We start from the raw sequence: 25,833 nt of genomic DNA on the forward strand, positions 1-25,833 counted from the left end.
GCAAATAGGCTAAAAATGTGTTCGTTCACCTAACAAATTGCGTTATTCAGCCTTTGAAATGAGTTTTTTGCTAATAAATCGAAGTCATACTCAACATTGCAACAACGTATAAAACGGCACTAACATGCTTTGTAAATATATAGAAAAAAAACATTATCAGCAATCCACACCAACCACCATGACTTATTCAAAGAAAATCATTTATTTTTTCTTTTTGTGGAAGATGCAAAACTTAAGCCTGTATCGTGTATACTCCGAATTGGAAAGAAACCATTGAGAAGTTTGTTTATTGTTTACTACTTAGCTTCGCCTAACTCAATGTGGTTTATTTTCGAATATAGCCAGACGATCGGAATCCTGCATTAGTCTGCCGTTATCCGTCGAGCACGCACGTTATGTTTGAAAAATCGAAACATATTAAATCAGCTCCAGATGATCGACTGTAGTGAAGTGATATATTATGTGTACGAATCATACAAATTTTAGTGTTGAACGGTTGCTGTCGGATATATCTAGTCATTCACAGCAGTTAAAATTGTTAAGTGATTGTAGTGATTGCGGTTTGAATGAATTAAATGATTCGAACGAAGCTGATTTTACGTGTCCTGGAAGCGATAGACCTATTGCTCAGTCCGCGCAATTTGAGCCATCACCAGCAGTGCAGTCTGAAAACTCAGCCACCATACAAATCAAACGACCATTGCCGATGAGAGCAAAACCTATTGCTATAGGTGAGTGAAGAAAATACCGCTTTCTTTTAGAAGGAAGTCTTTTCCTTTTTCATAATATTCTATATTGAAGTCGGTTGCGTCTTTTACTTGGGGACGATTCAAATATGACGTCCACTACTTTTTTAAATTTCTAGACCCCCCCTTCCCCCTCTGTCACGCTTTTTTGTATACCTAGTATATGCAGTGTCACAAAATCTTAGACCCCCTCCCCCCCTAAAACCTGTGACATCATTGTTGAACGACCCCTTGAGGGTTATGCATTTTTATTATCATTCGTTCATTTGATGATGCATTTTTATTATCATTCGTTCATTTGGTAGTTGATCGTTCGTTGATCATTATCGATAAGAACCAGGATTGATAAGAATAGTATGGGCATAGAGATACACTTTTAATAGAAGATTTTTGCAGCAAGTTGCAAAAAGATGATTTTTTCAGCACGAGTTGTACGTTTATCCAACGAGGCTTGCCTAGTTGGATTTACACCACGAGTGTTGAAAAAAAAAGAGTTTTACAACGATTTCCACATGCTATTTTCTGCAATGACGAAAAATGGGCTTTAAAATGCTAAATTTGTACCAAAATGGTACAGTCTAATTAATTTTTCATTATCATTATTATTGCCAATAAATCATGTTGCTGCAGAGAACAATCAGATTTCATATTATCGTGTAACATTGCATGGCTTTGCATAGCTCGACACTACTTGAACACTTACTCAAGCTCATTCAAGCAAAATGAATTCATGTAACTACTGTCCGGATGTTGTTTTTCATTACAGCAACCAAATGAGTGTTATAATGTATTTTATGCAACCTATTTGATGCGCAGAATGGTCATTAAAGTACCCATTTCATTCCTATGGAAAAGTATGCCGTTTTATGACTCTAACGTGAACTGTAAATCGGGTAGGGGGAATGACGGCTTTGGCAGGTTTTGTTCTATTATTGGCAGGGGGTTTTTTATGACTGACTAGGCTCAAATTTGGCCTAAACATTCTTTGCATATCAAAGAATATTGTGGCCAAATTTCATAAAATTTGGTCGACAAAAGCCCCCCTGCCAATAATAGAACAAAACCTGCCAAAGCCGTCTTTCCCCCTATTATGATTAGGAATTGCAAATTGCATATTAAAATACGCTGATGTTATATGGGAACAGACGGCTTTGGCAGGTTTTGTTCTATTATTGGCAGGGGGGTTTTTCTCGACCGAATTTTATGAAATCTGGTCACAATATTCTTTGATATGCAAAGAATGTTTGGGCCAAATTTGAGCATAATCAGTCATAAAAAACCCCCCTGCCAATAATAGAACAAAACCTGCCAAAGCCGTCATTACCCCTATATATTTTTTGAAATATTTTAATTAAAGTACTCTTTGTAAAGATAAACTACAGCCCATGTTTCAGACTGATACCCCTTTGAATTTCTTACGCACTAATTTTATGGACACCGGAGATTTTTCAGTCCATGCATTTTTGATGTAAACTACGTCTAAGGGGAAGGCTTAGACACAGTATAGAACCGACAATTTACTAATTCAAGACTATCACGCAGAGCCGTAGCGTAGGGTATCAGCGCCCTTGGCGAAACCTTTATTTGGCACCCCTTTCTTACTAAGGAAACTAATATATTTGCATTTTATGTTTAGCGAAAAATTTGGATCTTACTTTGAAAGGGTAAAATTAAAATGTTTAATTGTTCACAGGTGCTTCAAATTACAACTCATGTGCAGGAACAATGTGGTTTGTGAAAGTCTAGTGGGTTGCAAGTGCTGAAAGTGCTTAATGACCACCTACTAGAGGCGGCTCTGTCCCAGTGTGGGGATGTAATGTTAATAAGAAGAAGAAAAAGTGGGTTATAATATATAACAATATATGTAACCACTGACGATCCTCTAATAAATAATAAAAATCCTCTAATAAATAATAAACATAAAAAAACGTGAAACGTACTAGAATGAATGATGTATTTCGGATGGACATCATAATACCTATCTTTTAACCTTTGGCTATATTTTGTGTATTAATGATGAAACTTTCTCAAAAACACTAGTGATGAGAAATCTGCTTAGCATGTTTAACAAAAAACAAATTTATGTAGCAATGTTACCAATATAGCCAAAGATTCGAAATAAATTCAGATTTTGAAACTACCATCGTCTTGTTACTAGTAAAATGGGACAATAATATCCGACTCCAGAAGGTGTCGTTTTACACCTGGAATCGCTAACGGACTTATTCGAATCATTCCAATCAAGAAAAATCCAATTCTAGAGTGGGGCGTCGGTGATTTGGAGCCACTACTAGTATCAATAAGTGTATGGAGAAAGATGGTCGATGACCAGAGTCGAATCTTGATTTTAGAGCAAGTTTGTTTGATGATCGGAAGCACCATTGAACCTATTCGGATCATGAGAAATCCAAAGCTGGTGTGGCTTAATCGGTGGTTTGAAGGAATTACTGGATTTAGTCGCGTCAAAGAAATCCAATGCCTAATCGGATTAAGAAAATCTAACCCTGGAGTGGGTAGGTCAATGGTTTAGAGAAACATGGTGACCTAGTTGGGTCAATCAAGTCAAGAGTGAGTCAGGTGGTGACTGAAATCGGCATCAGACCTATTCAGTTGAGAAAAATCAAACTATGGGTCTTTCAGAAGTTTTTAGGTACTTCTGGACATATTCGGGTCAGTAAAATCCAACTCTAAAATTCGATAAAATTCAAACCAATCTGGTTCTGACTCTATTGTTGATAATAGAAGAAAACCTGTTGTGAACACCGAGAGTCATTAAGGAAAGTCTTCCACAATAAATTAAACAATAAACTAAAAGTTCTAACAAGGCAAATTTGTTGCTGCTTAAATTTCTCGTTGGAGATATTCATATTCAGCAAATTTGTCAGATGAAAACTAGCAACCCTATAATCAGAGACCGGCGGAGTGAAAAACTGTCTAAATGGCAACGTATGAAAATGCATGAAATCGTGGAAATAATACTGGCAGCAATTGCACTTTTTGTTTGCGAAATGGAACCACTTTTGACGGTTCGAATTCGCCGATCACTTATTCTAGTGTTTCTTATGAGAACCATTATTTTAAATACACAACCCTCATACCAAGTCAAAGTCAGAATCATATTTAACGGCTCTGGCATAAGTTTCAGGACTGCAGCAATTGGTAATTTCGCTTGGCCCAATGCGGCCATAACGGTCTTTTTTCGAGCCACATGGAGTTTTTCCCAAGAAAAACTAGCAAATTTATCTTAATTTAATTTACACAAAACCCATATTACTACTTCTCGGTATTAGCCATTAGAGCCCCTTGTAACCGGTTCCAACCAAAATAGGTTGGTAACCGGTTGAGAAACCAAAATAGATTTCAAAGTTAAGACCAATCCATATGACTTCTTGATGTGAAAGAAAAGAAATATTTTTTCTTTGATTTAGATATCCCCTATCAGACGGCTTTGGCAGGTTTTGTTCTATTATTGGCAGGGGAGTTTTTGTCGACCGAATTTTATGAAATTTGGCCACAATATTCTGACAATAATAGAACAAAACCTGCCAAAGCCGTCATTCCCCCTAGCTCAAAATATCTGTACCACAAACTTTTGGATTTTGTACTCGATTTATTTTTTATCGACGAGCTAGTACAATTGTTCTCATAGTGTAATTCTTGATTTCGACGCCCTCTAAAGGCTGGCGCCCTTGGCGGGGGCCAACCTGGCCAACCGCACGCTACGGCGCTGCATCACGAAATTAGGGAGATTTCAAACTCTTATATGTAGCGGATTTTCTAGATTTTCTCATCAATCGATTCGGAAACGCTTCAGCTTTTTTTCAAATTCATTGAAACTATTGATTATGTACGTTAAAATATTGATAATTTTCATTTTCCAAACCCAGTAAAATTTTAGAACCAATCAATCGCATAAGAGCGATTGGCAGCGATTCGCATAAGGCGGGGTTCGATTCCCGGTGACAGTCTAGGCAATTTTCGGATTGAAAATTGTCTCGACTTCCCTGGGCATAAAAGTATCATCGTGATAGCCTCATGATTAGGGTGGCTCAAAAACACTTTTTCAATTTTTTTGATGGGCCGCCCTCTTATTCGGTTCTATTTGATGCCCTGATGCTCTGGACAAAATTTCAGCCAAATCGGTCAACGTTTGGGCAGTGCTAAACTCGTTGGAAGTTTATATGGAAAAATGTATGGACGGCACAATTTACGATCAAGAACCACGATACTCATTCAGTTCTTGTAAAATAAAAAATACAGAATGTTATGCTGAAAACCGCGAGAAGATTAGAGTTTATTACGCAAAGATATTAGCATTTTACTGGAGTGTTGTAGGGGTGAATTTATTTCTTTTCAAGGGTAAAAGAAACGAAATTTACTCAAACCCCACTGCAGAGAAATGCTAATAACTTAGCCGGGCAAACTCGAATCTTCTCGCGGTTTTCTGCATAACATTCTGTATTAAATTCTCCAAGATCTGAATGAGTATCATAGTTCTTCATCGTAAGTTGTGTAGTCCAGCTGCAATTTACTGTTTTTGGATGTTTCTGCATACATTTTTCATATAAACTTCCAACGAGTTTAGCACCGCCCAAACGTTGACCGATTTGGCTGAAATTTTGTCCAGAGCATCAGGGCATCAAATAGAACCGAATAAGAGAGCGGCCCATAAAAAAAAAAATTGAACAAAGTTTTTCCCATACTAATTTGAGCCACCCTACGAGTCATGATATACGAATGCAAAAATGGTAATCTGGCTTAGAAACCTCGCAGTTAAAAAGAAGAAGAAGAAGAAGATGTATGAATAAGAGTGGTTCCTTCAGCAGTGCTGCCCCCAGAAAAAAAACTCAGGGAAATGTAGAAACATGGAAATGATGGTAATATTATTCAATTTCTATTCATGGAATGATAATTCTTCAAGTAATAGCGCTTTTATTTATTTATTTATTTATTTATTTATTTTGCTTATTTCATCTGACTGTGTCGTCTACATGAAAACTTAAAACTAAAGGTCAGTTGATAAAAATCTGTTTAGCCGTTGACGAAACGCGGATGAACTGATGTTGAAGTCGAATTGGTCCGACACCTCTTTGAAATGGCGGATCATAGCGACAAAGCAGCTATTGGCAGCATAATTAGTGTTAGAGCACCTCCACGGGAGTCCCCATCTGGGTCCCTATCGCTATTTCCGGGCCCTTTATAGAGACCCACTTCTACACCGGCGGTATCTAAACGGGAATGTAAAATAAGAACGCAACTCAAAATTAGCCGTGAGTTTCCAAATTATGCGCCCCATACTGGGTTGCTAAATTTCCAGACAGAGTTGCTATTTCGTGAAACGTCACTTTGGTATAGACAAAAAAAAATGCAGAAAATCTGTTTTTCTTTTTCAGAACAATTCCGGCGTAAATAAAATAGCAAGGGAAATATTCATTTTTTTTTATCTAGCGCCCCAGTTCAACTCCGCGAAGAAGTAATTATACTAGTGGATCAGGTATGATGAGGAGCGATGCGCACGGACGCCCGCTAGAGTCCGAAATTTTCATGGATTTTCGCTAAAGAAAATTTTACTGTTTTTCTTTAGCAAGTTGTTCCAAGGAGGAGGTCTTCCAGGTGCTTCCAGGAATCCCTCAGAAGGTTGCTTGAGTGATTGTTCAGTATTTTCTTCAAGTTGTTCCGCCAGAAAATCTCCCGCAAGTTTCTATTTTCTGTCATTCATTTGAACATGATTTGCTTTGGAAATTCATCATAGGATCCCTGGAAGATTTCTCCGGGAGTTCCCAAGCAATCTTTAAGTTTTTTTTAAAGAATTTTTAGCAGTTGTCCCAGAATAGTTTTAAGATTTCTTCCAGAATCTATCGGGATTTTTTTTTGGAACTGCCCTACAATTTCTTTTGTGAAAACTTAGTAATTTTTTCCAAGAAAATTCTTTGGATTCTTTCTTCATAGAGAAAAAAAATGTGGAAAGCATTCCTGAAGGATTTTGTCAAGTCAAGAGATTCCTGTAGGAAACTGGCGGGAATAACAGGAGAAATTTCCTTGACTGCAAGTAGTACAAATCCCCGAAATAAATTTCCAGGAGGAAGGAAGTCCAGAAGGAATAATGTTGAAAAAAAAAATGAAAAAAGTTTGATGACGGGTCTCCAGCTAGCCTTACGAGCAAAGCGTAGAATTGCCCTCCGGATTCCCGATTCTGTTGTTTTCAAATGGGCTCCTTAAGCATAGTTGTCACACAAAATACATACTCATGCAATGACGGGCACAGAAAAGCGTTCAATTGATAACTGAGAAAATGCTTATAGAGTACTAAGTAGAGCCATTAAAGAAGAAAATGACTACTTTTAGCAACGCCCGGTGAGAACTCAATATGTTTACGAAGTCGCTATACCTAAAACAGAAACCACCGGTGGGAAGATGGGGCGCTATCCTAAAATAGCACTCGAGAAGGAGCGCTATAATAAGAATAGCGATGAGGACTCCCGTGGAGGTGCTCTTATGCCTTTCTTCAAAGAGCAAATCTCGAGGTCGAAGGGATAGTGGTGCATACAATGGATTTTTTTCCAACAAATCTGGCACGTCGTACTCGGATAACAGAAGTTTGGCGATGAAAACGGCTTGCGCCACGTTTCTCCGCTTATCAAGAGCATCTAGCCCCAGCAGACTACAGCGACCAGCATACGGTGGTAAATTCAGCGGGTCCGTCCATGGGAGATGGCGCAGGGCATATCGTACGAACTTGCGTTGCACAGCTTCGAACCGAGCAGTCCAATCAGCTTGATATGGATTTCAGACAGCAGAAGCAAATTCGAGTTGAGAGCGTACCAATGAGCAGTATAAGGCTTTGTAGCATGAAGGATCGCGGAATTCATTTGAGATTTTAAAATAAAACCAAGCTGGCGATTCGCTTTGTCGATCATAGTTGAAAAATGACGTCTGAAAGTTAGCCTGTCATCCAACTCGACGCCTAGATCTACACGTTGTAAAGTTGTACCTGCGATACTATAATCGAAAACCACGGTTTCGGCAGTGCGATGAAAGCTTATTACGTAACACTTTGAAACAGCCAGGACCATCATATTACGCTCACACCAACATTTGAATAAATCCAGGAGCTTTTGCAATTCTTGGCAGTCCGCCAGATTTCGAATAACGATGTATAATTTGAGATCGTCTGCAAACATCAACAGCAGGCCTCCACGCTGCAGGATAAAAGTTACGTCATTCACGAAGAGCGAAAACAGCAATGGATCCAGCGTGCTTCCTTGGGGACTCCGGAGCCGTTCGAAAAACAATGGGATGAGTGATCTCCAATCATGACGGTCACTTGACGTTGCACTAGATATGATCGAAGCCAGTTGCAGAATGTTGTAGACAGAGTTACTGTGCACGTGCTTAAGTTGGTGGTGCATGAGACGCATATTTAGCTTTCTCGTATGAACGAAGTAGGTGATGCGCTTCTAAATTGCGCGCCTCCTACTAGTTGCTATGTACCTCATGGGCTGCACATGCCATCCGTCTCATGCATTCGTCGCATGAGCTGAGCACCTAGTGACCCTAGTGACGAATCGCTAGGGGAAATAAACAGAGTCAAGAAAAAATGCACTGGTGCGCTTTTCATAGAACTTGACAACTTCACAAGCATCGGATGGGATGGAACACTTAATAAATTACAGGATAATTGTAGCTGATTTAATGGCGAAACATCTTTAGCTGGCAAGGACGCAAAGACAGAAAGGATGTCAACAAAAAATCAAATCATTTAGACAGCAGCGACAATTTTGTTCTTTATCCAGTATTTTGCGCTCGATAATGGCGGCGTGAGTTCCTCCCAGTTTGACATTCAAGAGGTAGAAAACATTGGAACTCATCTAGTCTGCATTGATCACATAAAAAATTGTTGAATAAATAAACAAATGTCACCGATCTTCAGTAGTGGGGTTGAAATTGTGTCTAGATATTGCTATATTTATTTGAAAATTGGGATTGCTGAAGATTCGATTCAACAGAAAAAGAACCATTCATGTTCCAACCTGAAAATTCTCACCATATTTGAATGTGATAAAGATTGCTCGGGAAGGGTACCAGGATCCCGGTCACGTCCCTTATTATTCAGTTGGATCACAAAGTTGGATTCTACTAAACGGCACAATATTTTTTCAATAGCTTAAAATGAGTAAAGAACGTTGGGCTTCAGAATAAATCTAGACCAACATTTGAAAAGGGCGTAACAGCCAAAATTTATTTCTTCTGATTCTTTGTCCACATATATAGCTTTATATGTAGACGAAGAATCAGAAGGAATAAATTTTGGCTGTTACGCCCTTTTCAAATGTTGGTCTAGAAATGTTCAAAAATATCTTCTTCCAAGTATATATGTACACCTATCTCAATCATATCTTCATCCCACTTGTCGAATTTATCTTTGAAATAAGAAGAGAAAACTGTATACTGAACTTCCATTCAGTTAGACAGACGTGTGTATGAATAATTGAATTTGATTTTTTTATTATTAGTTGATAGTAAAAAAAATTACGCAAATTTATCTGAAATATTTTAAAAGAGTTTTAGGATAGAGAACATGGAACGAATGATTACAGCATTGGAAATCATTACCAGAGTGGTTTGTTTAACTTGCGCAAGTAGCATGGTGTATTTTCGAGGCTAACATTTATTTCTAAATGAAAATTTACTTTATTATTTGTTTTCTTTATCAGACTTGACGTCTTAATGAAGTTTGATGGTTAACTATTAATTTCTACATTCATGAGTACCATTCTCAAAAAGGATAATAGATTTACCATACAATGTTTCCAATTGAATCTTAGGTTGGACTTACTATTACAGCTTTGAACAGTCTTTTTGGGAAGACAAATATTTCTTAAATATGTTTCGCGTGTTGAATTAGTAAAAAATAATGCAAAACATAACGTGGCGGAATTAAACGGAATGTGCTAAACTTGTGTGACAGAATTTTGTTCTTGATTCTTGAGGAGAGTTGTGAGGAGGCCTTTTGTTCGATGTGACTCGATGAACTCGCTAAAAAAACAGTTGTAAATACAATTAAAAACTGAAGCAAAGCAGGTTTCAGTTGCGAGAAGTCTATGTTTGGGAATCCATTAGGATGGTCAGCCATAAACATTCCTAGAAAATAGAATTGAACTATTAGGAAAATGGATATGAGAAAATACTAAAAATTTAGGGGAAATATTTGACGTTCGTTTGTTTGTATGAACCTTGATGAGTGCCAATGTTTTCAATGAATCAAAGCCTACATTGATTGAAAGATGTAAATATTTTCTACCTCTTGAATGTCAAAAAGGAACTCACGAGGCCGCCATTATCGAGCGCAAAATACTGGATAGGCCCCTCCATAGATGAAAAATAATCGAATTGTTTGCGTGTGAAATAAGTGCACATATAAATAGATACTGTGAAGGTTTTATAGCCAGAGTTGTAGGATTTTGTTAATCAGTCCGGAAGTAATCGTAAAATTTCAAGATACAGTTCCCAATTGAAGACGTATTTTATTTAAAAATAGTCGTTTAAATTCTGATAATCCCATAGCTGAAATGATATGTGTCGTTAAAACATGCTTTGGTAAGTTAAATTATTTGAAACTCATGCTAATTATATTGATCGCTTTCCGTCTACTGTCATACAAAAGGTTTACACCGAAATTATCACGATTAAAAGATTCAACACCTGTAGCCGAAAGATGTATGTAACACACCAACTAATTCCTGTTTCGCTTGTGTTTAGTCAAGCTTGTTTTCTGGTAGATTTGAGGGTCCACATTATGGCCATCCGGAGAGCATTCGCTTTTTCGACGTAATAACTATTTTTTTCAGAATCCTAAACAAAACTGTTGTTCGTTAACGTCCAAGGATTGAAAATTGGTTAGCTTGAACCTCATTTGAAACATAAATCATTCATTTTTTGTTGATGGATGCATTAAAAAACCATGCATACGCCTTAGCATTTTCATTCAAAACATTTCGTTTATTTTAAAGGAGCGCATGAGATAGCGCCCGGCGACGAGCGCGGGGCACGCGCACTTGATTTATCTGAGGTGTCACATTTATTGCGCGCTCAAAACTTTGATTCATGCGTCCCTCTATAATCCAGCACGCTTCGATTTTTATGTTCTATGAGCCAACTTGGTAAGAGTCTCAGTAGCACATTTTTGTACGCATGAGAAAAAAGTAACTCTGGTTTTAGAGCATCCCATTTTTTCAAGTTTTGCAAGCAGTATGTCGTGATTCACTTTATCAAATGCTGCTTGTAGATCAGTATACACGGCATCGACTTGGAGCTTTTTGCGCATATTATCCATACAATATGATGTAAAACTGACTAGATTCGTTTCTACGGATCGACCCGGAAAGAAGCCATGTTGATACGAACTGATGTAGTTTTTGCATGAGACAAACAGTTTTTCGTAGATCAGTGACTCGAACACTTTTGATTCCACGCCAAGAGAAGTAATGCCTCGGTAGTTTCTCACGTCGCATTTGTCTCCTTTCTTGTACACCGGAAACATGGTAGAGCACTTCCATTTATGATACAGATAAAAAATGTCAAACTATTCATAATTAAATTTCGATAATACACTAAACGATTATTATTCATAGAATCATTAAATGCATGATAAAGTGATTGTAACCTCAATAATACAGTTTTTTTTTGTTCGCAGAAAATGCCATTTTTGAACACGCTAACTTTCACCTACCCAGTGACTGAGTAAAATTGTATTGCTCTCTCTTTCTATCCCACGTAAATTTTACTCAATTTCCGTCAAAAACAGGACAACTCAAAACTATGAGTAATCCTGCTTTTAACGGAAATTGAGTAAAATTTCCGTGGAAAGAAAAGAGATGGCAATACAATTTTACTCAGCCACTGAGTAGGTGAAAGTTAGAGTGAATGGTAACGATCAGTGTATCATCCAAATTCCAAAAATTGTAGAGGTTATCGTCAAAAATTGTCATGGTACAATTGGTGTAGAATTTACTATGATACCATAAATAATCCAATTATAAAATGTATAATCGAAAAACGATTAGTTGAAAAATTGATGTTTGATTTTTTTCTATGCGCGAAGGTAAAATGCTCAATAGAACGGGCTTGATAGTCATACGGCTACTGCTTCTGCCTCATACTCAGGAGGTCGGGTCGTGGGTTCAATACCAGGTCCGTTCCATTCTTGAACTTTGTATCTTTCACTATATTCCTCATGTTATAGCATTCGGTAGAACTGGAAATGGACTTCCATACCGTTGCCATTTTTTATCCTATACCTTCAACTTGACTATTCCAGCAGTAGCTGCTGGAATTGGAAATGAACTAAAAAAAGCTCGTTTCCTACATCGAATTAGAAATTCCATCAGTTGCTTTCTTCTATCTGTCACTTTGGCAGCTCGTTAACCAAGATGAACCTCTTCCTCTCGAACCTAACCCAAACATTCCAATAATTTCCGTATGAACTCGTGGTAAGTGCAGAGGTATATTCGGCTTGCAGTGGGCGAGTGATTGCATCATCATTTCCTCCCCCTTCCCTACGTTGACTTGCATTCTGACGTGGCAGGCGCCAGTATGAACTAACAAATGAAATCACCAGTACTTGTACATTGAAGATAAGTGCTAGTCCCAAGCATCCAACATCTGTTGGTTCTTTGTGCAAGAACAGCTGATCTGGTCATAATGGAGTAGCAACTACGGGCAGTCAATTAAGCTCAAGCTCAAACGGGAAGGTAGAATGCTCAATAGTGGAATAGTAGCAGATTTTTAAACTTGCTGCCATAAGACTAGATAATTTTGAACAAGTTAAATTCGCATAGTATCTAATAACTACTGCAAGCCCCATGCTTGCCCAATATAATATTGAGACATTGCAACAAATGTGCATTGCAACCAGTGATGGGAAATGTCAAAAAAATGTTATGGCATTGCTATTACTAATTTCCTAATAACTTTTTTTCAAAATGAATTTACAGTTCGGATTTGTTGATTATTATGTGCTGTAGGGACCCAATTTAGGCTGAATAAACTAGTTTTTCAGCATAAGAAGCCTATTTTTGATGAAAATCAGCTTTCAATGTTTTATTGAGTGATACATGTCTAAAACACTCAAGAACACGATGTTACTAGTTGATAACAATAACAACATTTGAATGTCTGACCGTACTTACCCTATAGTAAACGGATGGCACTTCAATTGCTTTAAGTAGTTTACGTCGTACGGTCGTGTCTTGTAAATAACCCTTCTGATTTGAGAAGATCCATAAAGTACGCCACGCAAAAAATTGCTATTTTCAAACCTATTTTCTCTTTTTAGACAGCAAGTAGGGTATCAAATCAAGATTTGAACTGAGTATCATACCGATTATTATCTTTATCAAAGATAGTCTTGGAATAATTTTCTTGGCCTCGTGTACCATGGTACAAGTACTACAGGTGTGTCCTTATAAGCTTATAAGATACGCGGAATACAAATCGAAGGGATCGCTTCTCAAGGTGCGTATTGAACTATTTACAGTGGTAGTTTAGTCAATCAGTCGGCTTCCAGTTAAATATTTAGTTAAAAAAATAACTTTACGGATTTTGATCCTTTGATTTTATCATGTTTTTCGTAGTTTTTAATGTGTGAATGTAACACACTTGAAAAGTAGAAGCCTTCATGCTTCTGTGTCAATGTCAAACGTTTTATTTGCATTCGATTTCTGTTTTCTAGTGACTTTTTCATATACTAGGGCATCTTAAGTAGAGTTATAAATTGTATGGGAGTAAGGAAATGAAATTGAAACTGTAAAAATGTCATCTTCAACAGACGTTGTAGTTTTAAAAATCCAAACAATTTCGTGAGAAAAATTATTACTAAAATACTGCTCAGTTGTATTTTTGCACGAATTCGCAACAGAATTTACTCGAGTTATTTTGTGTTCAAAACAAAAGAATTCACTTCATCAACTTCAAAAAATTCAGTTTCATCAACATCACAGCAGTTTGACATTTTAATTAGCCTCGGATTATTATGGTTTTGTTTTTCGATATAAAACATGTGTCGTTTATAACTGCTACTGAAGATACATATCCCGTTTCATATTTTTGAAAGTTGTAAAAGCTGTAATTCGATGAAAAAGTATAACTACAACTGTAACATTACAAAAGATGCCCTAATGTGCTTAAGTGTATACGGGTTTTGATGCCCCACGGTATATCGATAGAAATTTTGATGTTGATATTCCTCTCGATACCAAAAGTGTTATTGATAATGCTCTCGTATCATTGACAAATTTAATTGTCGAAGCCAGAGGCATTCCAATTCCTAAATGTGAAATTAAATTCAACAATTTATTGAAGACGATCTTCAGCTACTGATCCATCTTAAAAATGTGAGGCGAAAGCAAAACCAATGAACTCGCGTTCCGCGTTGAAAGTTATTTGGCGAGATTTGCAAAATAAAATTTAAAAAACGTTTCGCTACTCTGAGAAATGCCAGCTTTGACAATAATGTCTCAAAGTTGGATCCCAGTTCGAAACCCCTTTTGAAAAAATATGAAAGCCCCGGGTGTTGATGGTATTTTCTACATACTTATCAAAAAACTTCCTGAGAGCTCTTTATCCTTTTTGGTTAATTTATTTAACAAACGTTTTCAATTGTCATACTTTCCAGATAAATGGAAAAACTCCAAAGTTGTTCCAATTTTGAAGCCGGGCAAAAATCCAGCTGAGGCTTCTAGTTATTGCCCAATCAGTTTGCTTTCTTCAATAAGCAAACTGTTTGAAAAGATTATTCTAAACAGAATGATGGTTCATATTAATGAAAATTATATTTTTGTTGATGAGCAATTAGGTTTTCGCCATGGACATTCAACAACTCATCAGTTATTAAGAGTGACGAATTTAATTCGACTCACCAAATCTGAAGAATATTCGACAGGAGTTGCTCTTCTTGATATAGAGAAAGCATTTGACAGTGTTTGGCATGAAGGTTTGATATGGTTTGATTGTAAATATACATTATTTATCATTATACATTATTAAATTGATCCAAAATTATTTATCAGATCGCTCACTGCAGATAAATTATCAGAATTCGAAATCTAATAGATTACCTGTAAGAGCTGGTGTTCCACAAGGCAGCATACTGGGGCCCATGTATAACATTTTTACTTCTGACTTACCTGATTTACCACCAGGGTGTCATCAATTTTAATTTGCAGATGACATGGGCCTCTCAGCCAAAGGGCGAAGCCTTCGTGTCATTTGTAGTAGATTGCAAGAAAGTTTGGATATTTTCTCCACTTACTTGCAAAAATGGAAAATTTCCCCGAATGCTTCCAAAACTCAGCTTATAATTATCCCACAAAGGCCGAGAGCTTCTTATTTGAAACCTTCCAGCAGACATATTGTCACTATGAGTGGGGTTCCAATTAATTGGTCTAGCGAAGCTTAATATTTAGGACTTCTGCTAGAACAAAAATTAACTTTTAAAAATCACATTGAAGGCATTCAAGCCAAATGTAACAAAAATCCACTTATAAACAGAAAATCAAAACTTTGTCTTAAAAACAAATTTACGATTTACAAATAAATTTTTCGACCAGCCATGTTGTATGCTGTGCCAATATGGACTAGTTGCTGCAATACCAGAAAGAAAGCACTTCAGAGGGTTCAAAATTAAATTTTGAAAATGATTCTGAAGTTACCTCCGCGGTATAGTACCAATGAACTTCATAAAATTTCTAATATTGAGACATTGCAACAAATGACCAATGAAATAATTTCCAAATCTAGACAAAAATCGTTGCAATCTTCTATTGCAAACAGTGAAGGGAAATGTTGTAAAAATGTTATGGCATTGCTATTACTAATTTCCTTATAACTTTTTTCAAAATGAATTCTAGACCAACATTTGAAAAGGGCGTAACATCCAAAATTCAATCGCTCCCGTTTTTCGTCTATGTAGATGGCTATGTATGTAGACAAGGAATCCGATGGAATAAATTTTGGCTGTTACGCCCTTTCCAAATGTTGGTCTAGAATTTACAGTTCGGATTTGTTGATTAACTCGTAGTGCTGTAGGGTCCTAGAACTTTGTCGAACAGATCATTGTTCTAAATACAAAGTTTGAGCCATGAGAGCGAAATTTAAAAAATGTCACAGAATGTCATGACATTAATGTCATTTGACACTAATTCGGCTCTCACGCCGCTAATATCATATTTAGAGAAACTGGGTACCTGTTAGAAAAAGTTTTCGCAAGAGTTTTCGGGTCCTTTAAAAGCTACATGTTTATATGGAAAACAAAAATCAAAATCCCATGCCCCTTTTGAAATGCGCGGGGACCAACATCCAGCGGAAAATTTTCCCGAGGTGTAAGGTAGCCTTTAATATGGTTCAATTATTCACAATTTTCTTCATAACATGTAATTATAATATTTGACTTTGAGTGACCGAAATCACAAAAGTAGATTTTCTAGACGCAGCATAACATAAAACGGCTATAGGTAATAAAACAACTCCAGTGAACTGTCTGAAATCTGAAAGGATTCGAGAACAGAATATCAAATTTGCGCCAAGCGAATAGAATCACACTGAAGGTGAACTCTCGAAGTTTTCGCGCAGCATATCTATTTCTATATGGTCGCCATGATCACGATCGCGCTAGAACTACGCTCAAAAGAAAGAGATAAATAAATAAATAGTACAGCGCAAGATGAAACTTGATATCATCCACATGGTGATGAACGACCGCGGTGAGAGCACCAAGTGTGGAAAACATTTCCCGGAGTCCGTAGCTAGGTACTTATGCGACTGGAGTTTATTTACGCGTCAATTGAACAACAATTTATTTATCAAAATGTTTGGAAATGTATCATTCATTCATAAGACAAATTGCTCGGAAACGGAGAAGGAAAAATGGTGCAATAAACCAAACCTATTGGATATTAGTATAGCATGGAGTGTTGCAGCATAGCTCTAATTAGGTTCGGCTTCTACATCACCGCATGCGGTGTGTCTGTTTTGTAAGAATAGAAAATTAACCAAAGAAAGTCAGACTATACCCAGTTCGGGCTTCAATCAATTATAGAAATTCGTACCTTTATGATACAAATAATGCTGCAGGGAAAAATAATTATTCCCGGCAGATGTAACAAAAACTAATGAAATAATTATGATTTAGCCAAAACGCGATGCCTTTGTGCTCCTACTAATGCTAATTTTTGATATTGCGTGTTTTGAAACTGAAATAATTAGTTAAACTAATTCGAAACGTAACAGATCCCCCCAGGAATTTATAAACTAAATATGAGCATGAAAATTATATCAAAGACGTCTAGATTCACTTCCACTTGTATTAATTGAGATTTTTAGTGTCATTTTACAGTAAAGCATGGGACAACAGAACTCAATTGTGATTGCATGATGACAAACAGTCACTCTCAAAATTGAGAGTGCAGTATGGATTAGATGACTACATTCGAAAATTTCAAAGAAAATTAAATTGTTGGCTAGGTTGTTTTTAATGCATTTCAATATTCATCCGTTCCTTCAATGTCTGCGTACATAAAATGATTGAAATTTTTTCTCTGAAGTTTATTTATTTAAAATAAATAAAAATAAAAATAATAAAAACACGCCTGTTACAGGTGACAAATTGAGCGTACAGCGATTTTTTTTTTCTAAAAAATTTCTTTTTATATAAACACGATTAATGTTTTTAATATTGTTTTTTCATGAATTTATTTATAATAATAAACATCCGCTACTTAAACATTCAATGTTTTGAAATTAAACCATGTTTTGGTAAAAATAGCGAACAAGTGAGAGGTAAGAACAATGCTATTTAACAATTCAAGCAGCAGTTGGACAAAATAGATGCTTTAATTTGTATGTTTCACCGGCATCGTATCTTATATATGATAGATAATCAAAATCGAGCGAGACATACTATTAATTGGATTAATGGAGCGGTGAGCACAACAGCACGAGAAGTGGTAGGCACTGCACAGAGGCGACCCAGGACGGGTTGGTTCGATGTGGAGTGTCAGAGAGTGACAGACGAGAGGAACGTTGCCAGAAGCCGGATGTTGGTGTCGGGTACCCGATCGAATAGAGATCGGTACAAGGAAGCAAGAGCAGCCGAAAAACGAACCCACCGCAGGAAGAAGAAAGAATATGAAGAACAAGTGATTAGCGAGGCGCAGGAAAAAATGGAGCAGAACGATGTGCGAAGGTTCTATGAGTCTGTCAATGGCGTGCGGTGAAAGACAGCGCCATCTCCCGTCATGTGCAACGACCAACAAGGGAATTTGCTGACAGATAAAACCGAAGTGGCTGCCAGGTGGAAGCAACACTTCGAGACTTTGTTGAATAGTGGAAGTGACGGTGCATCGGTGAGCAGATAAAATATTAGCGACGATTGCCGACGAAGGACAAGCTGTGGAGTCGCCTACACTAGATGAGGTTAAAAAAGCTGTTAAAGAGCTGAAAAACAATAAGGCTGCGGGGAAGGACCAGTTCCCGGCTGAACTTCTCAAACATGGCAGTGAGCAGCGTTATGAAGTTCTGCACTATATTATGTCGAAAATATGGGAAGACGAGGAAATGCCTGCTAGCTGGTTGGACGGCCTCATTTGCCCTCTCTTTAAGAAAGGGCACAGACTGGAGTGCGCCAATTACCGAGGAATAACCCTCCTTAATTCGGCGTACAAAATTATGTCCCGTATTCTGTTCAACAGATTGAGACCGTTTGAAGAGTCCTTCGTTGGCGAATACCAAGTAGGTTTTCGTGAGGGCCGATCAACGACGGATCAAAAGTTTACCCTGAGACAAATCCTTGACAAATTCCGGGAGTACAACTTGCACACATCATCTGTTTATTGATTTCAAGGCGGCGTATTATGCTTTAACATGGTTTTTCGGCGAAACTGATACGGCTGATTCGTGTAACGTTGGACGGATCGAAATCAAGTGTAAGGGTTGTGGATGAAATATCAAAGTCATTTGTTACCTTAGGGCCGATGCCCACGTAGCGTGTTTTTAAGCTGCGTGCACGCCGCGTCCACGCAAGTTACCCGGCATCAAAGTGTAGTAGTGCACACGTTTACGTGTGCATTACTCCATTTGATGCTGGGTACCTTGCGTGACCGCGGCGTGCACGCAGCGTGAAAAAACGCTACGTGGACATCGGCCCTTAGATGGATTAAAGCAGGGAGATGCACTCTCGAATCTACTGTTCAATATGGCGCTCGAGGGAGCGATTAGGAGACTGGTAGGCAAAGAAGCCACAGCATATGCTCCTGGGATTTTCGGACGATATCGATATTATCGGGATTGATAGCCTTGCCGTGGAAGAGGCTTTTGTGTCTTTTAAGAGGGAGACAAGGAGGATTGGACTATATATACGATCAAGAGATTGGACTATATATACGATCAATACCAGCAAAACGCAGTATATGGTCGCTGGCAATCAACGTGGGTTCATTAGTGGTGGTGGTAGCGAAATGGTGCTGGATGGTGAAAACTGGTAGAAGAATTTGTATATCTTGGAACATTAGTGACGTGCGATAATGATGTTATATTACGGACTTCGTAACCAGCATAAGTCCCGTAGTCTGCAAACGAAAACAAAACTCGCCCTGTATACTACTCTGATTCATCCGGTGGCTTTATACGGCCATGAAACATGGACGTTAAAGGAGGCTGATCGGAAAGCTTTCGGAGTGTTTGAGCGTAAGGTGCTGCGGACAATACTCGGCGGTAAACAGGAGAACGGTATCTGGCGGCGCCGAATGAATCACGAATTGTACCAGGTGTATAAAGGGCTGGATATTATTAAGCTTATTCAACACGGCAGACTACGGTGGGATGGTCACGTTGTTCGTATGCCGGAAGAACGTCAAGCGAAGATAATATTTAGTAGAGAACCCGGAAGAGGCCGCAGGCTCCGTGGAAGGCCGCGTACACGATAGCTCTTATATCAATCTGGGAGCTGCGGACTCGATCGAATCCAATTTTCAAGATATTTTGCTTGAAACTCGCAAATTTCCTCTCAGTGTTCACTGTACACGTTACGATTTTCTCACATGGAATTATCATTATGTTTATCTTTAAAAAAATAATTACAAAGATTTCGTCAATTTACCGCATCGTATAAATTAACGTGTCGAATGTTAAATTAATTCATACCCTCCACTTATGTTGAATCCGTCGATATATTTAAAATGACGCCATAAAATTGAAATTTATTAAAAATGAGCTATATTTAGTATGAGTTGATTTATACGTGTAATCTCTCGTCTGCGCTCAGAATGCACAAAACCTCTCTCGATGCAATGGATACTTTTTGACAGCTTACTTTGGAGATTCTTTGACACTCGTTTTGACTCTATCCGCAGCTCCCAGATATCAATCATGTTCATATCTCATTTTGCTATCTTATTAACATTTGATATTATTGAGCTATTTTCGTCTACTCGGGTACGGTTCAACAAAACTCAACACGTGTTCTCTGCTGCTGCACACAGTTTTCAGTACTCGCATCGGTTCGGTTTCGGTTCGGTTCAGAAATCTGAACCGTGTGCTGTGTACACGGAGCTCCGGTTCAGGTTTGGTTTTGCTGCACCAGTGCACGAGTTTCGCAAGTAGAAGTTGTGAACCCGGATGTGTGCTCATGTTCTTATTATCGAAGAAAGCAAGTGTTTCCAGAAATTTTATGTGATTACGACTGCTGAATTCTGGCTTTCTCGTATTCAAAGTTTGACGCAATTTTAAAATTCAAAATGGCGGACCGAAAATTCAAGATGGCCGCCGCTTCGGCAACCAAAATCACATAAAATCATGCAATATGGGTGTCTATCGATCAGGTATGATGAGTAGAGTATGAAAATTGATGTTAGACGCCATTTTGAAATTCAAAATGGTGGACCGAAAATTCAAGATGGCCGCCGCTTCGGCAACCAAAATCACATTTTCATGCAATACGGGTATGTATCGATTGGACTCGATTAGTAGAACACGAAAATTGATGCTAGACGCCATTTTGAAATTCAAAATGGCGGACCGAAAATTCAAGATAGCCACCGCTTCGGCCACCAAAATCACATAAACTCATGTAATATGGATGTCTATCGATCGGGCACGATGAGTAGAGCATGAAAATTGATGTTTGACGCCATTTTGAAATTCTAAATGCAAATCATGCAATATTGGTGTCTATCGATCGGGCACGATGAGTAGAGCACGAAAATTGATATTTGACAATATTTTGAAATTTAAAATGGCGTCAAACATCAATTTTCATGTTCTACTCATCGAGCCCGATCGATAGACACCCATATTGTATGGTTTTATATGACTTTCTTTGCCCAAGCGGCGGCCATATTAAATTTTTGGTCCGCCATTTTAAAATTTAAAATGCTGTCAAACATCAATTTTCATGTTCTACTCATCGATCCCGATCGATAGACATCCATATTGTATGGTTTTATATGACTTTCGTTGCCCAAGCGGCGGCCATCTTGAATTTTTGGTCCGCCATTTTGGATATAAGGGGTAGGGAGTGTGGGGTTCGTTTTGGTAAACGGTCTCAACGCTAAATATTTTAATTATCGACCGCACTACACGGATGCGAACTAAATTTTTACTTTCTGATCGGCCAATCGTTTTGCTTTCCGCACAAAGCAAAACTAAATTTCGACGACCGGCCGATCGCTCTGCTTACTGGAGAATCTGAAACCGAGCTGGTGACAAGCGCGGTGTCATCATCATCAATAGACATAGACCGCTGTCATCATTGAAACGCAGTATGAAAAAAAAATATAGCCAGGGACATCCTAGGACGGGACTTCCGAACCGAACTGAACTGATTATCTTTATTACCGGCCGCGCAATCCCTCTTAAAATATTGACCAAAAAATCTACAAAAAGTCAACGTAAACAATCAGAACACTTGCATGTTCCCAAAAGGTTCCATTTTTGGCTTCGTGCATTTTTATTACATTTTATAATATAGCAAAAAGACATTAATTTCCACTAGATGGATTATTCTGCGATTATTTTCTAATATATAAAAAAAACTTGAATAACTGGACAAGCTATCTGTGATCACATCCATAATAACAATCATATCGGTCAATTTCGAAAATCTTCAACAAGTTTGTTTTCGACTTAGTATAGAAGTATCATCGTGTTAGCCTCATGATATACGAATGCAAAAATGGTAACTTGGCTTAGGGAACGTCCATAAATTACGTAACGCTTAGAGGGGGAGGGGGGTTGAATGAAGTGTGACGATCCATACAAAATTTTCAGATGCTTCATACAAAAAGTGTGACATAGGGGGGAGGGGGGGTTGAAAAAGTCCATTTTTTGCGTTACGTTATTAATGGATCTTCCCTTAGGAACTCGCAGTTAATAATTGTGGAAGTACTTAATGAACACTAAGCTGCGAGGCGGCTCTGTCCCAGTGTGGGGATGTAATGTCAATAAGAAGAAGATGAAGAAGTGTACCGGTTTTGGCCTAATTTGGCCAACCGTGGAAAATACATATTTTACAAAAACAGTTTCAACAGCGAATAAGCATAAGGGATATATCTCCTGTTAGAACCTATTAGAACTAATAAATCCCTTGAATCCCTTCTTTATTTTCGGAGTTATGCAAGAAACTGACCCAATTAGGAACATGGCCAAAACTGATACAGCTACTACCTACTTTTTGTTATTTATAGCATCTAGGATTTAATGGATTGAGATTGAGGAGTCAAAAAATATACGAATTATTAAATAAAGTAATTTAAAAATCCATAATTTTGAAAATTTAGAACAAGAATAAAGACATTTTATGTTTCATTTTTACATTATACAACATTGTAATTATATTTTCAGGTATAAAAATTGACACACCATTCGAAGTGGCTTCTTATGAGAAAGATATTCAGAGAGTTCACCGATATACAGGTGCTTCAGTGCCAGGAGATGAAGGCTACAACGTATTCCATGATTGTATAATCAATGGTATGCACCATCAAAATAAAATGTGTAAATTGGGAGAAGCCGAGATTAGCAGAAAGGGCAAACGATCCTGGTCACGAGCGGTTTTTAGCAATCTCCAGAAAAAAGGCCTTGAAAGAACCTTCCAGAAACAGAAATACATTACCAACCCAGACAGAAAACGTCTAGCTGCCAATCTAGGATTACATGATTCTCAGGTAAATATGCTCAATGTTTCACCTTAACGGTTGCTTCACCTTGAAATTGTCACAAAGCAAATCGTCGCCACCAGAAAAAGTCCAGATCTGCCAAATCATCTGTTAATTGAAGAATTGAAATGCAGATCATCAAGGTGCAAGAAAAACTGATTAAAGGAAATAGGTTTTTGATCGAATCACCATACTGCCGTAATCTGAAAAAGTGACGTATACGCCATTTTCCAAAAATGGTGTTAACGAGTGCTACTCATCGAGCTCTTCAACAGAAAAATGGAAAACATGCATGTTATAAAATGGCTGTTACGTCACTTTTCCAGATTACGGCAGCATAGACGGTGTGTCTTTTGTCTCTTTCCGCCTTCCGCATAATTATAACTGTGGTAGTGTAACACCGAGCGACAGCACAGACATTCAAAACACGTGATTGTTGGTTGCCAATGTTACTTCCTCCCTAATGTTTAACAAAAAAGGTTTACGCATTAACATCTACCAAATCGCGCTCATGCTTCATCCACTTTTCGAGCAGCGGAATTAAGTTATGATAATTTAGGGATTGATCATAATTAGCCATTGCTTTTTTTTTTTGTGTCTTTATTAAGGAGACTTTCAGCCCGAGGCTGGCTCGTCTCCGGATTAGCCATTGCTGCCACTATCACACGATGTGTCTATGAGGAAACATTATTTTTCAAAAATCAGTATCTCTGAAACACGCACCACGTGAAAGTAGATGCTCTCCTCTTTCAGTGGGTAAGTGGGTAAACTAAAATGTTCTATCGGGGGATCAAGAACAATTTTTATTTTTTTCACTATTTTTGGTGCAAATTAGAATAGAAATCTCAAATGGTAGCCGATTTAACCCCCCCAAAAATGTATGGAAAAATGACCCTCGATAGAACATTTTAAAAATGCACCTACGTGAAAGAGGAAAACCTATACTTTCGTGTAGTGAGTGTTTTAGAGATACTGATTTTTTGAAAATAAGCCACTTCGGGCAAACACACCGTGATCAGTCTCTGAAGTACGACATAAATAATTTTATTCTGCGCAAGGTTGAATACACCCGATTCTGTTTTTACACGGATTTTTTCTTACACGGCCGTGTAAAAAAAATCACAAACAAAATTTTTGCAAAGTTGCTCCATTTTGCTTGATTCGTCGAGAAATCATCAAATTTTTTTTACACGGATTCTCAAATTTTGAACTGAAAACTTTTTTTACACGGAACGCATCCCCCGTGTAAAAAAAGAATTGGGTGTACTGGATTTTTTTTCCATTTCAGGCTGAACTATAGGTATAATGGACCTCTTCATGTTTTCAAAAAGTATCAAAAATTCAACCGGTCAACCCTGAATCAAAATTCTTATGCTAAAATAAGCTGTCTGTCAAATTTTCAGCTAATACGGATACAATTTGGAAGTGGCTTTGGTCGTATTAGTGTTTTTCAGCTATTTTAAATTTTGAAAATTTAATCAAGAGATATGAACGCCAAAAATCAAGGCAACAACCTCTCAATGGAAGCTTTTGATGTCTTTGGTGGTCTTGTGAACATTGCGATTTGTTCCGTTCTCGTTTTTACCATGTTGAAGTGATTTTCAAGCATTTAAGTGCTTTCTTAAAAGTAGTTGTGTTTTAAGTGTGACCTTCAAAAGTCGTTGTTTTTATGCGCTCAAAAGCTGGAAAATCACCTTAACATAGTCAAAACGTGAACTGAACGAATCGCAGTTCACAAGACTTGTGGAGCACCGTTTAGAGGTTCTTGCGATGATTTTTGGCGTTTATATCTCTTGTTTGGCAGTAAGATGCACGGCTACAAAGCAAGACCTTGCTGAGGGAGACTCTGGAGCTAGTTCTGCACTTGGGCAGTCTACTCTAGATTCCTCCACTCCGTTAAGCAAGAAGGAGAAGAGAAAACAGAAGTTGACGGAAAAGTTAACAGTCATGGAGAACATCCAACGACTCGTCCGCCGTCGTGGCGCAGCAAAAGGTAAGGTGTCTCGCATCCTCAATACTATTCGCCCAGATGGGGATGAAGTGGTTCAGCTGACGGAAGCTGAGGTAAAGGTCTATATGACGAAGTTGGAAGCAGCCTATAAGGAGTACAACGTTGCTCACGACCAAATCATGGATGTCGTTCTGACTGATGACTGCGAACAACATGAGCAACAGTATGAGGAGTTTGACATCATTCACGATACTGTTTCCATTTTGTTGGAGGAACAGCTCACTAAGCTCGATGCTAACAAGACGGCCACAAACGTCGTCGCAAGGATAGGTAACCAGAACCAACAAGCACCGGTTGTTATCCATCAACCGCTTCGCATGCCGGTGCCCATATTCGATGGCCGGTATGAAAGTTGGCCGAAGTTCAAGGCCATGTTCAAGGATCTCGTGGATAAGGGTCCAGATCCGCCTCCAGTGAAGCTATACCATCTGGATAAATCCTTGGTCGGAAGTGCAGCTGGTCTGATTGATGCCAAGACCATTAACGAGGGCAACTACGCCCACGCGTAGCAAATCTTGGAAGAGAGGTTCGAGAATAAGCGCCATGCTATCGACTCTCATGTGAACGGTCTGCTGAATCTGAAGCGTATGGTGAAGAAGAGCCATTTTGAGTTACGGGCTCTAGTGGATGAGTGCAGCAACCATGTTGAAGGTCTTAAGTTCCTGGAGCGAGAGTACGAAAGAGTAGGAGAGGATTTCGTCATCCATCTACTGGCAGCTGCATTGCACAACGATGTGCGTCATCTTTGGGAGTCAACCGTTAAGCATGGAGAGCTACCCGACTACGAAGACATGCTGGTGTTCCTGAAGGAACAGACCTTCATCCTGGAAAGAGTCGAGGCTAGCAGTCAGAAGTCATATTCGGCTCCAGT

The 25,833-nt window shown here is 38.2% G+C and overlaps 1 protein-coding gene across 1 annotated transcript in view; it reads left to right on the forward strand.

Annotated features, from left to right (window-relative positions):
* Nucleotides 1-313: 313 nt before the first annotated feature.
* Nucleotides 314-25,833, forward strand: part of LOC134215920 (homeobox protein HMX3) — a 45,602-nt gene continuing 20,082 nt past the window's right edge. Inside the window, exons 1-2 of the mRNA XM_062694999.1 lie at nt 314-731; nt 22,638-22,960. Of these exons, the coding sequence (XP_062550983.1) occupies nt 461-731; nt 22,638-22,960 (594 nt within the window). The 5' untranslated portion in view covers nt 314-460. The remainder of the gene's footprint in view (nt 732-22,637; nt 22,961-25,833) is intronic.

The sequence above is a fragment of the Armigeres subalbatus genome, chromosome 2 (assembly GCF_024139115.2).
Source record: "Armigeres subalbatus isolate Guangzhou_Male chromosome 2, GZ_Asu_2, whole genome shotgun sequence".
Lineage (NCBI taxonomy): Eukaryota > Metazoa > Arthropoda > Insecta > Diptera > Culicidae > Armigeres > Armigeres subalbatus.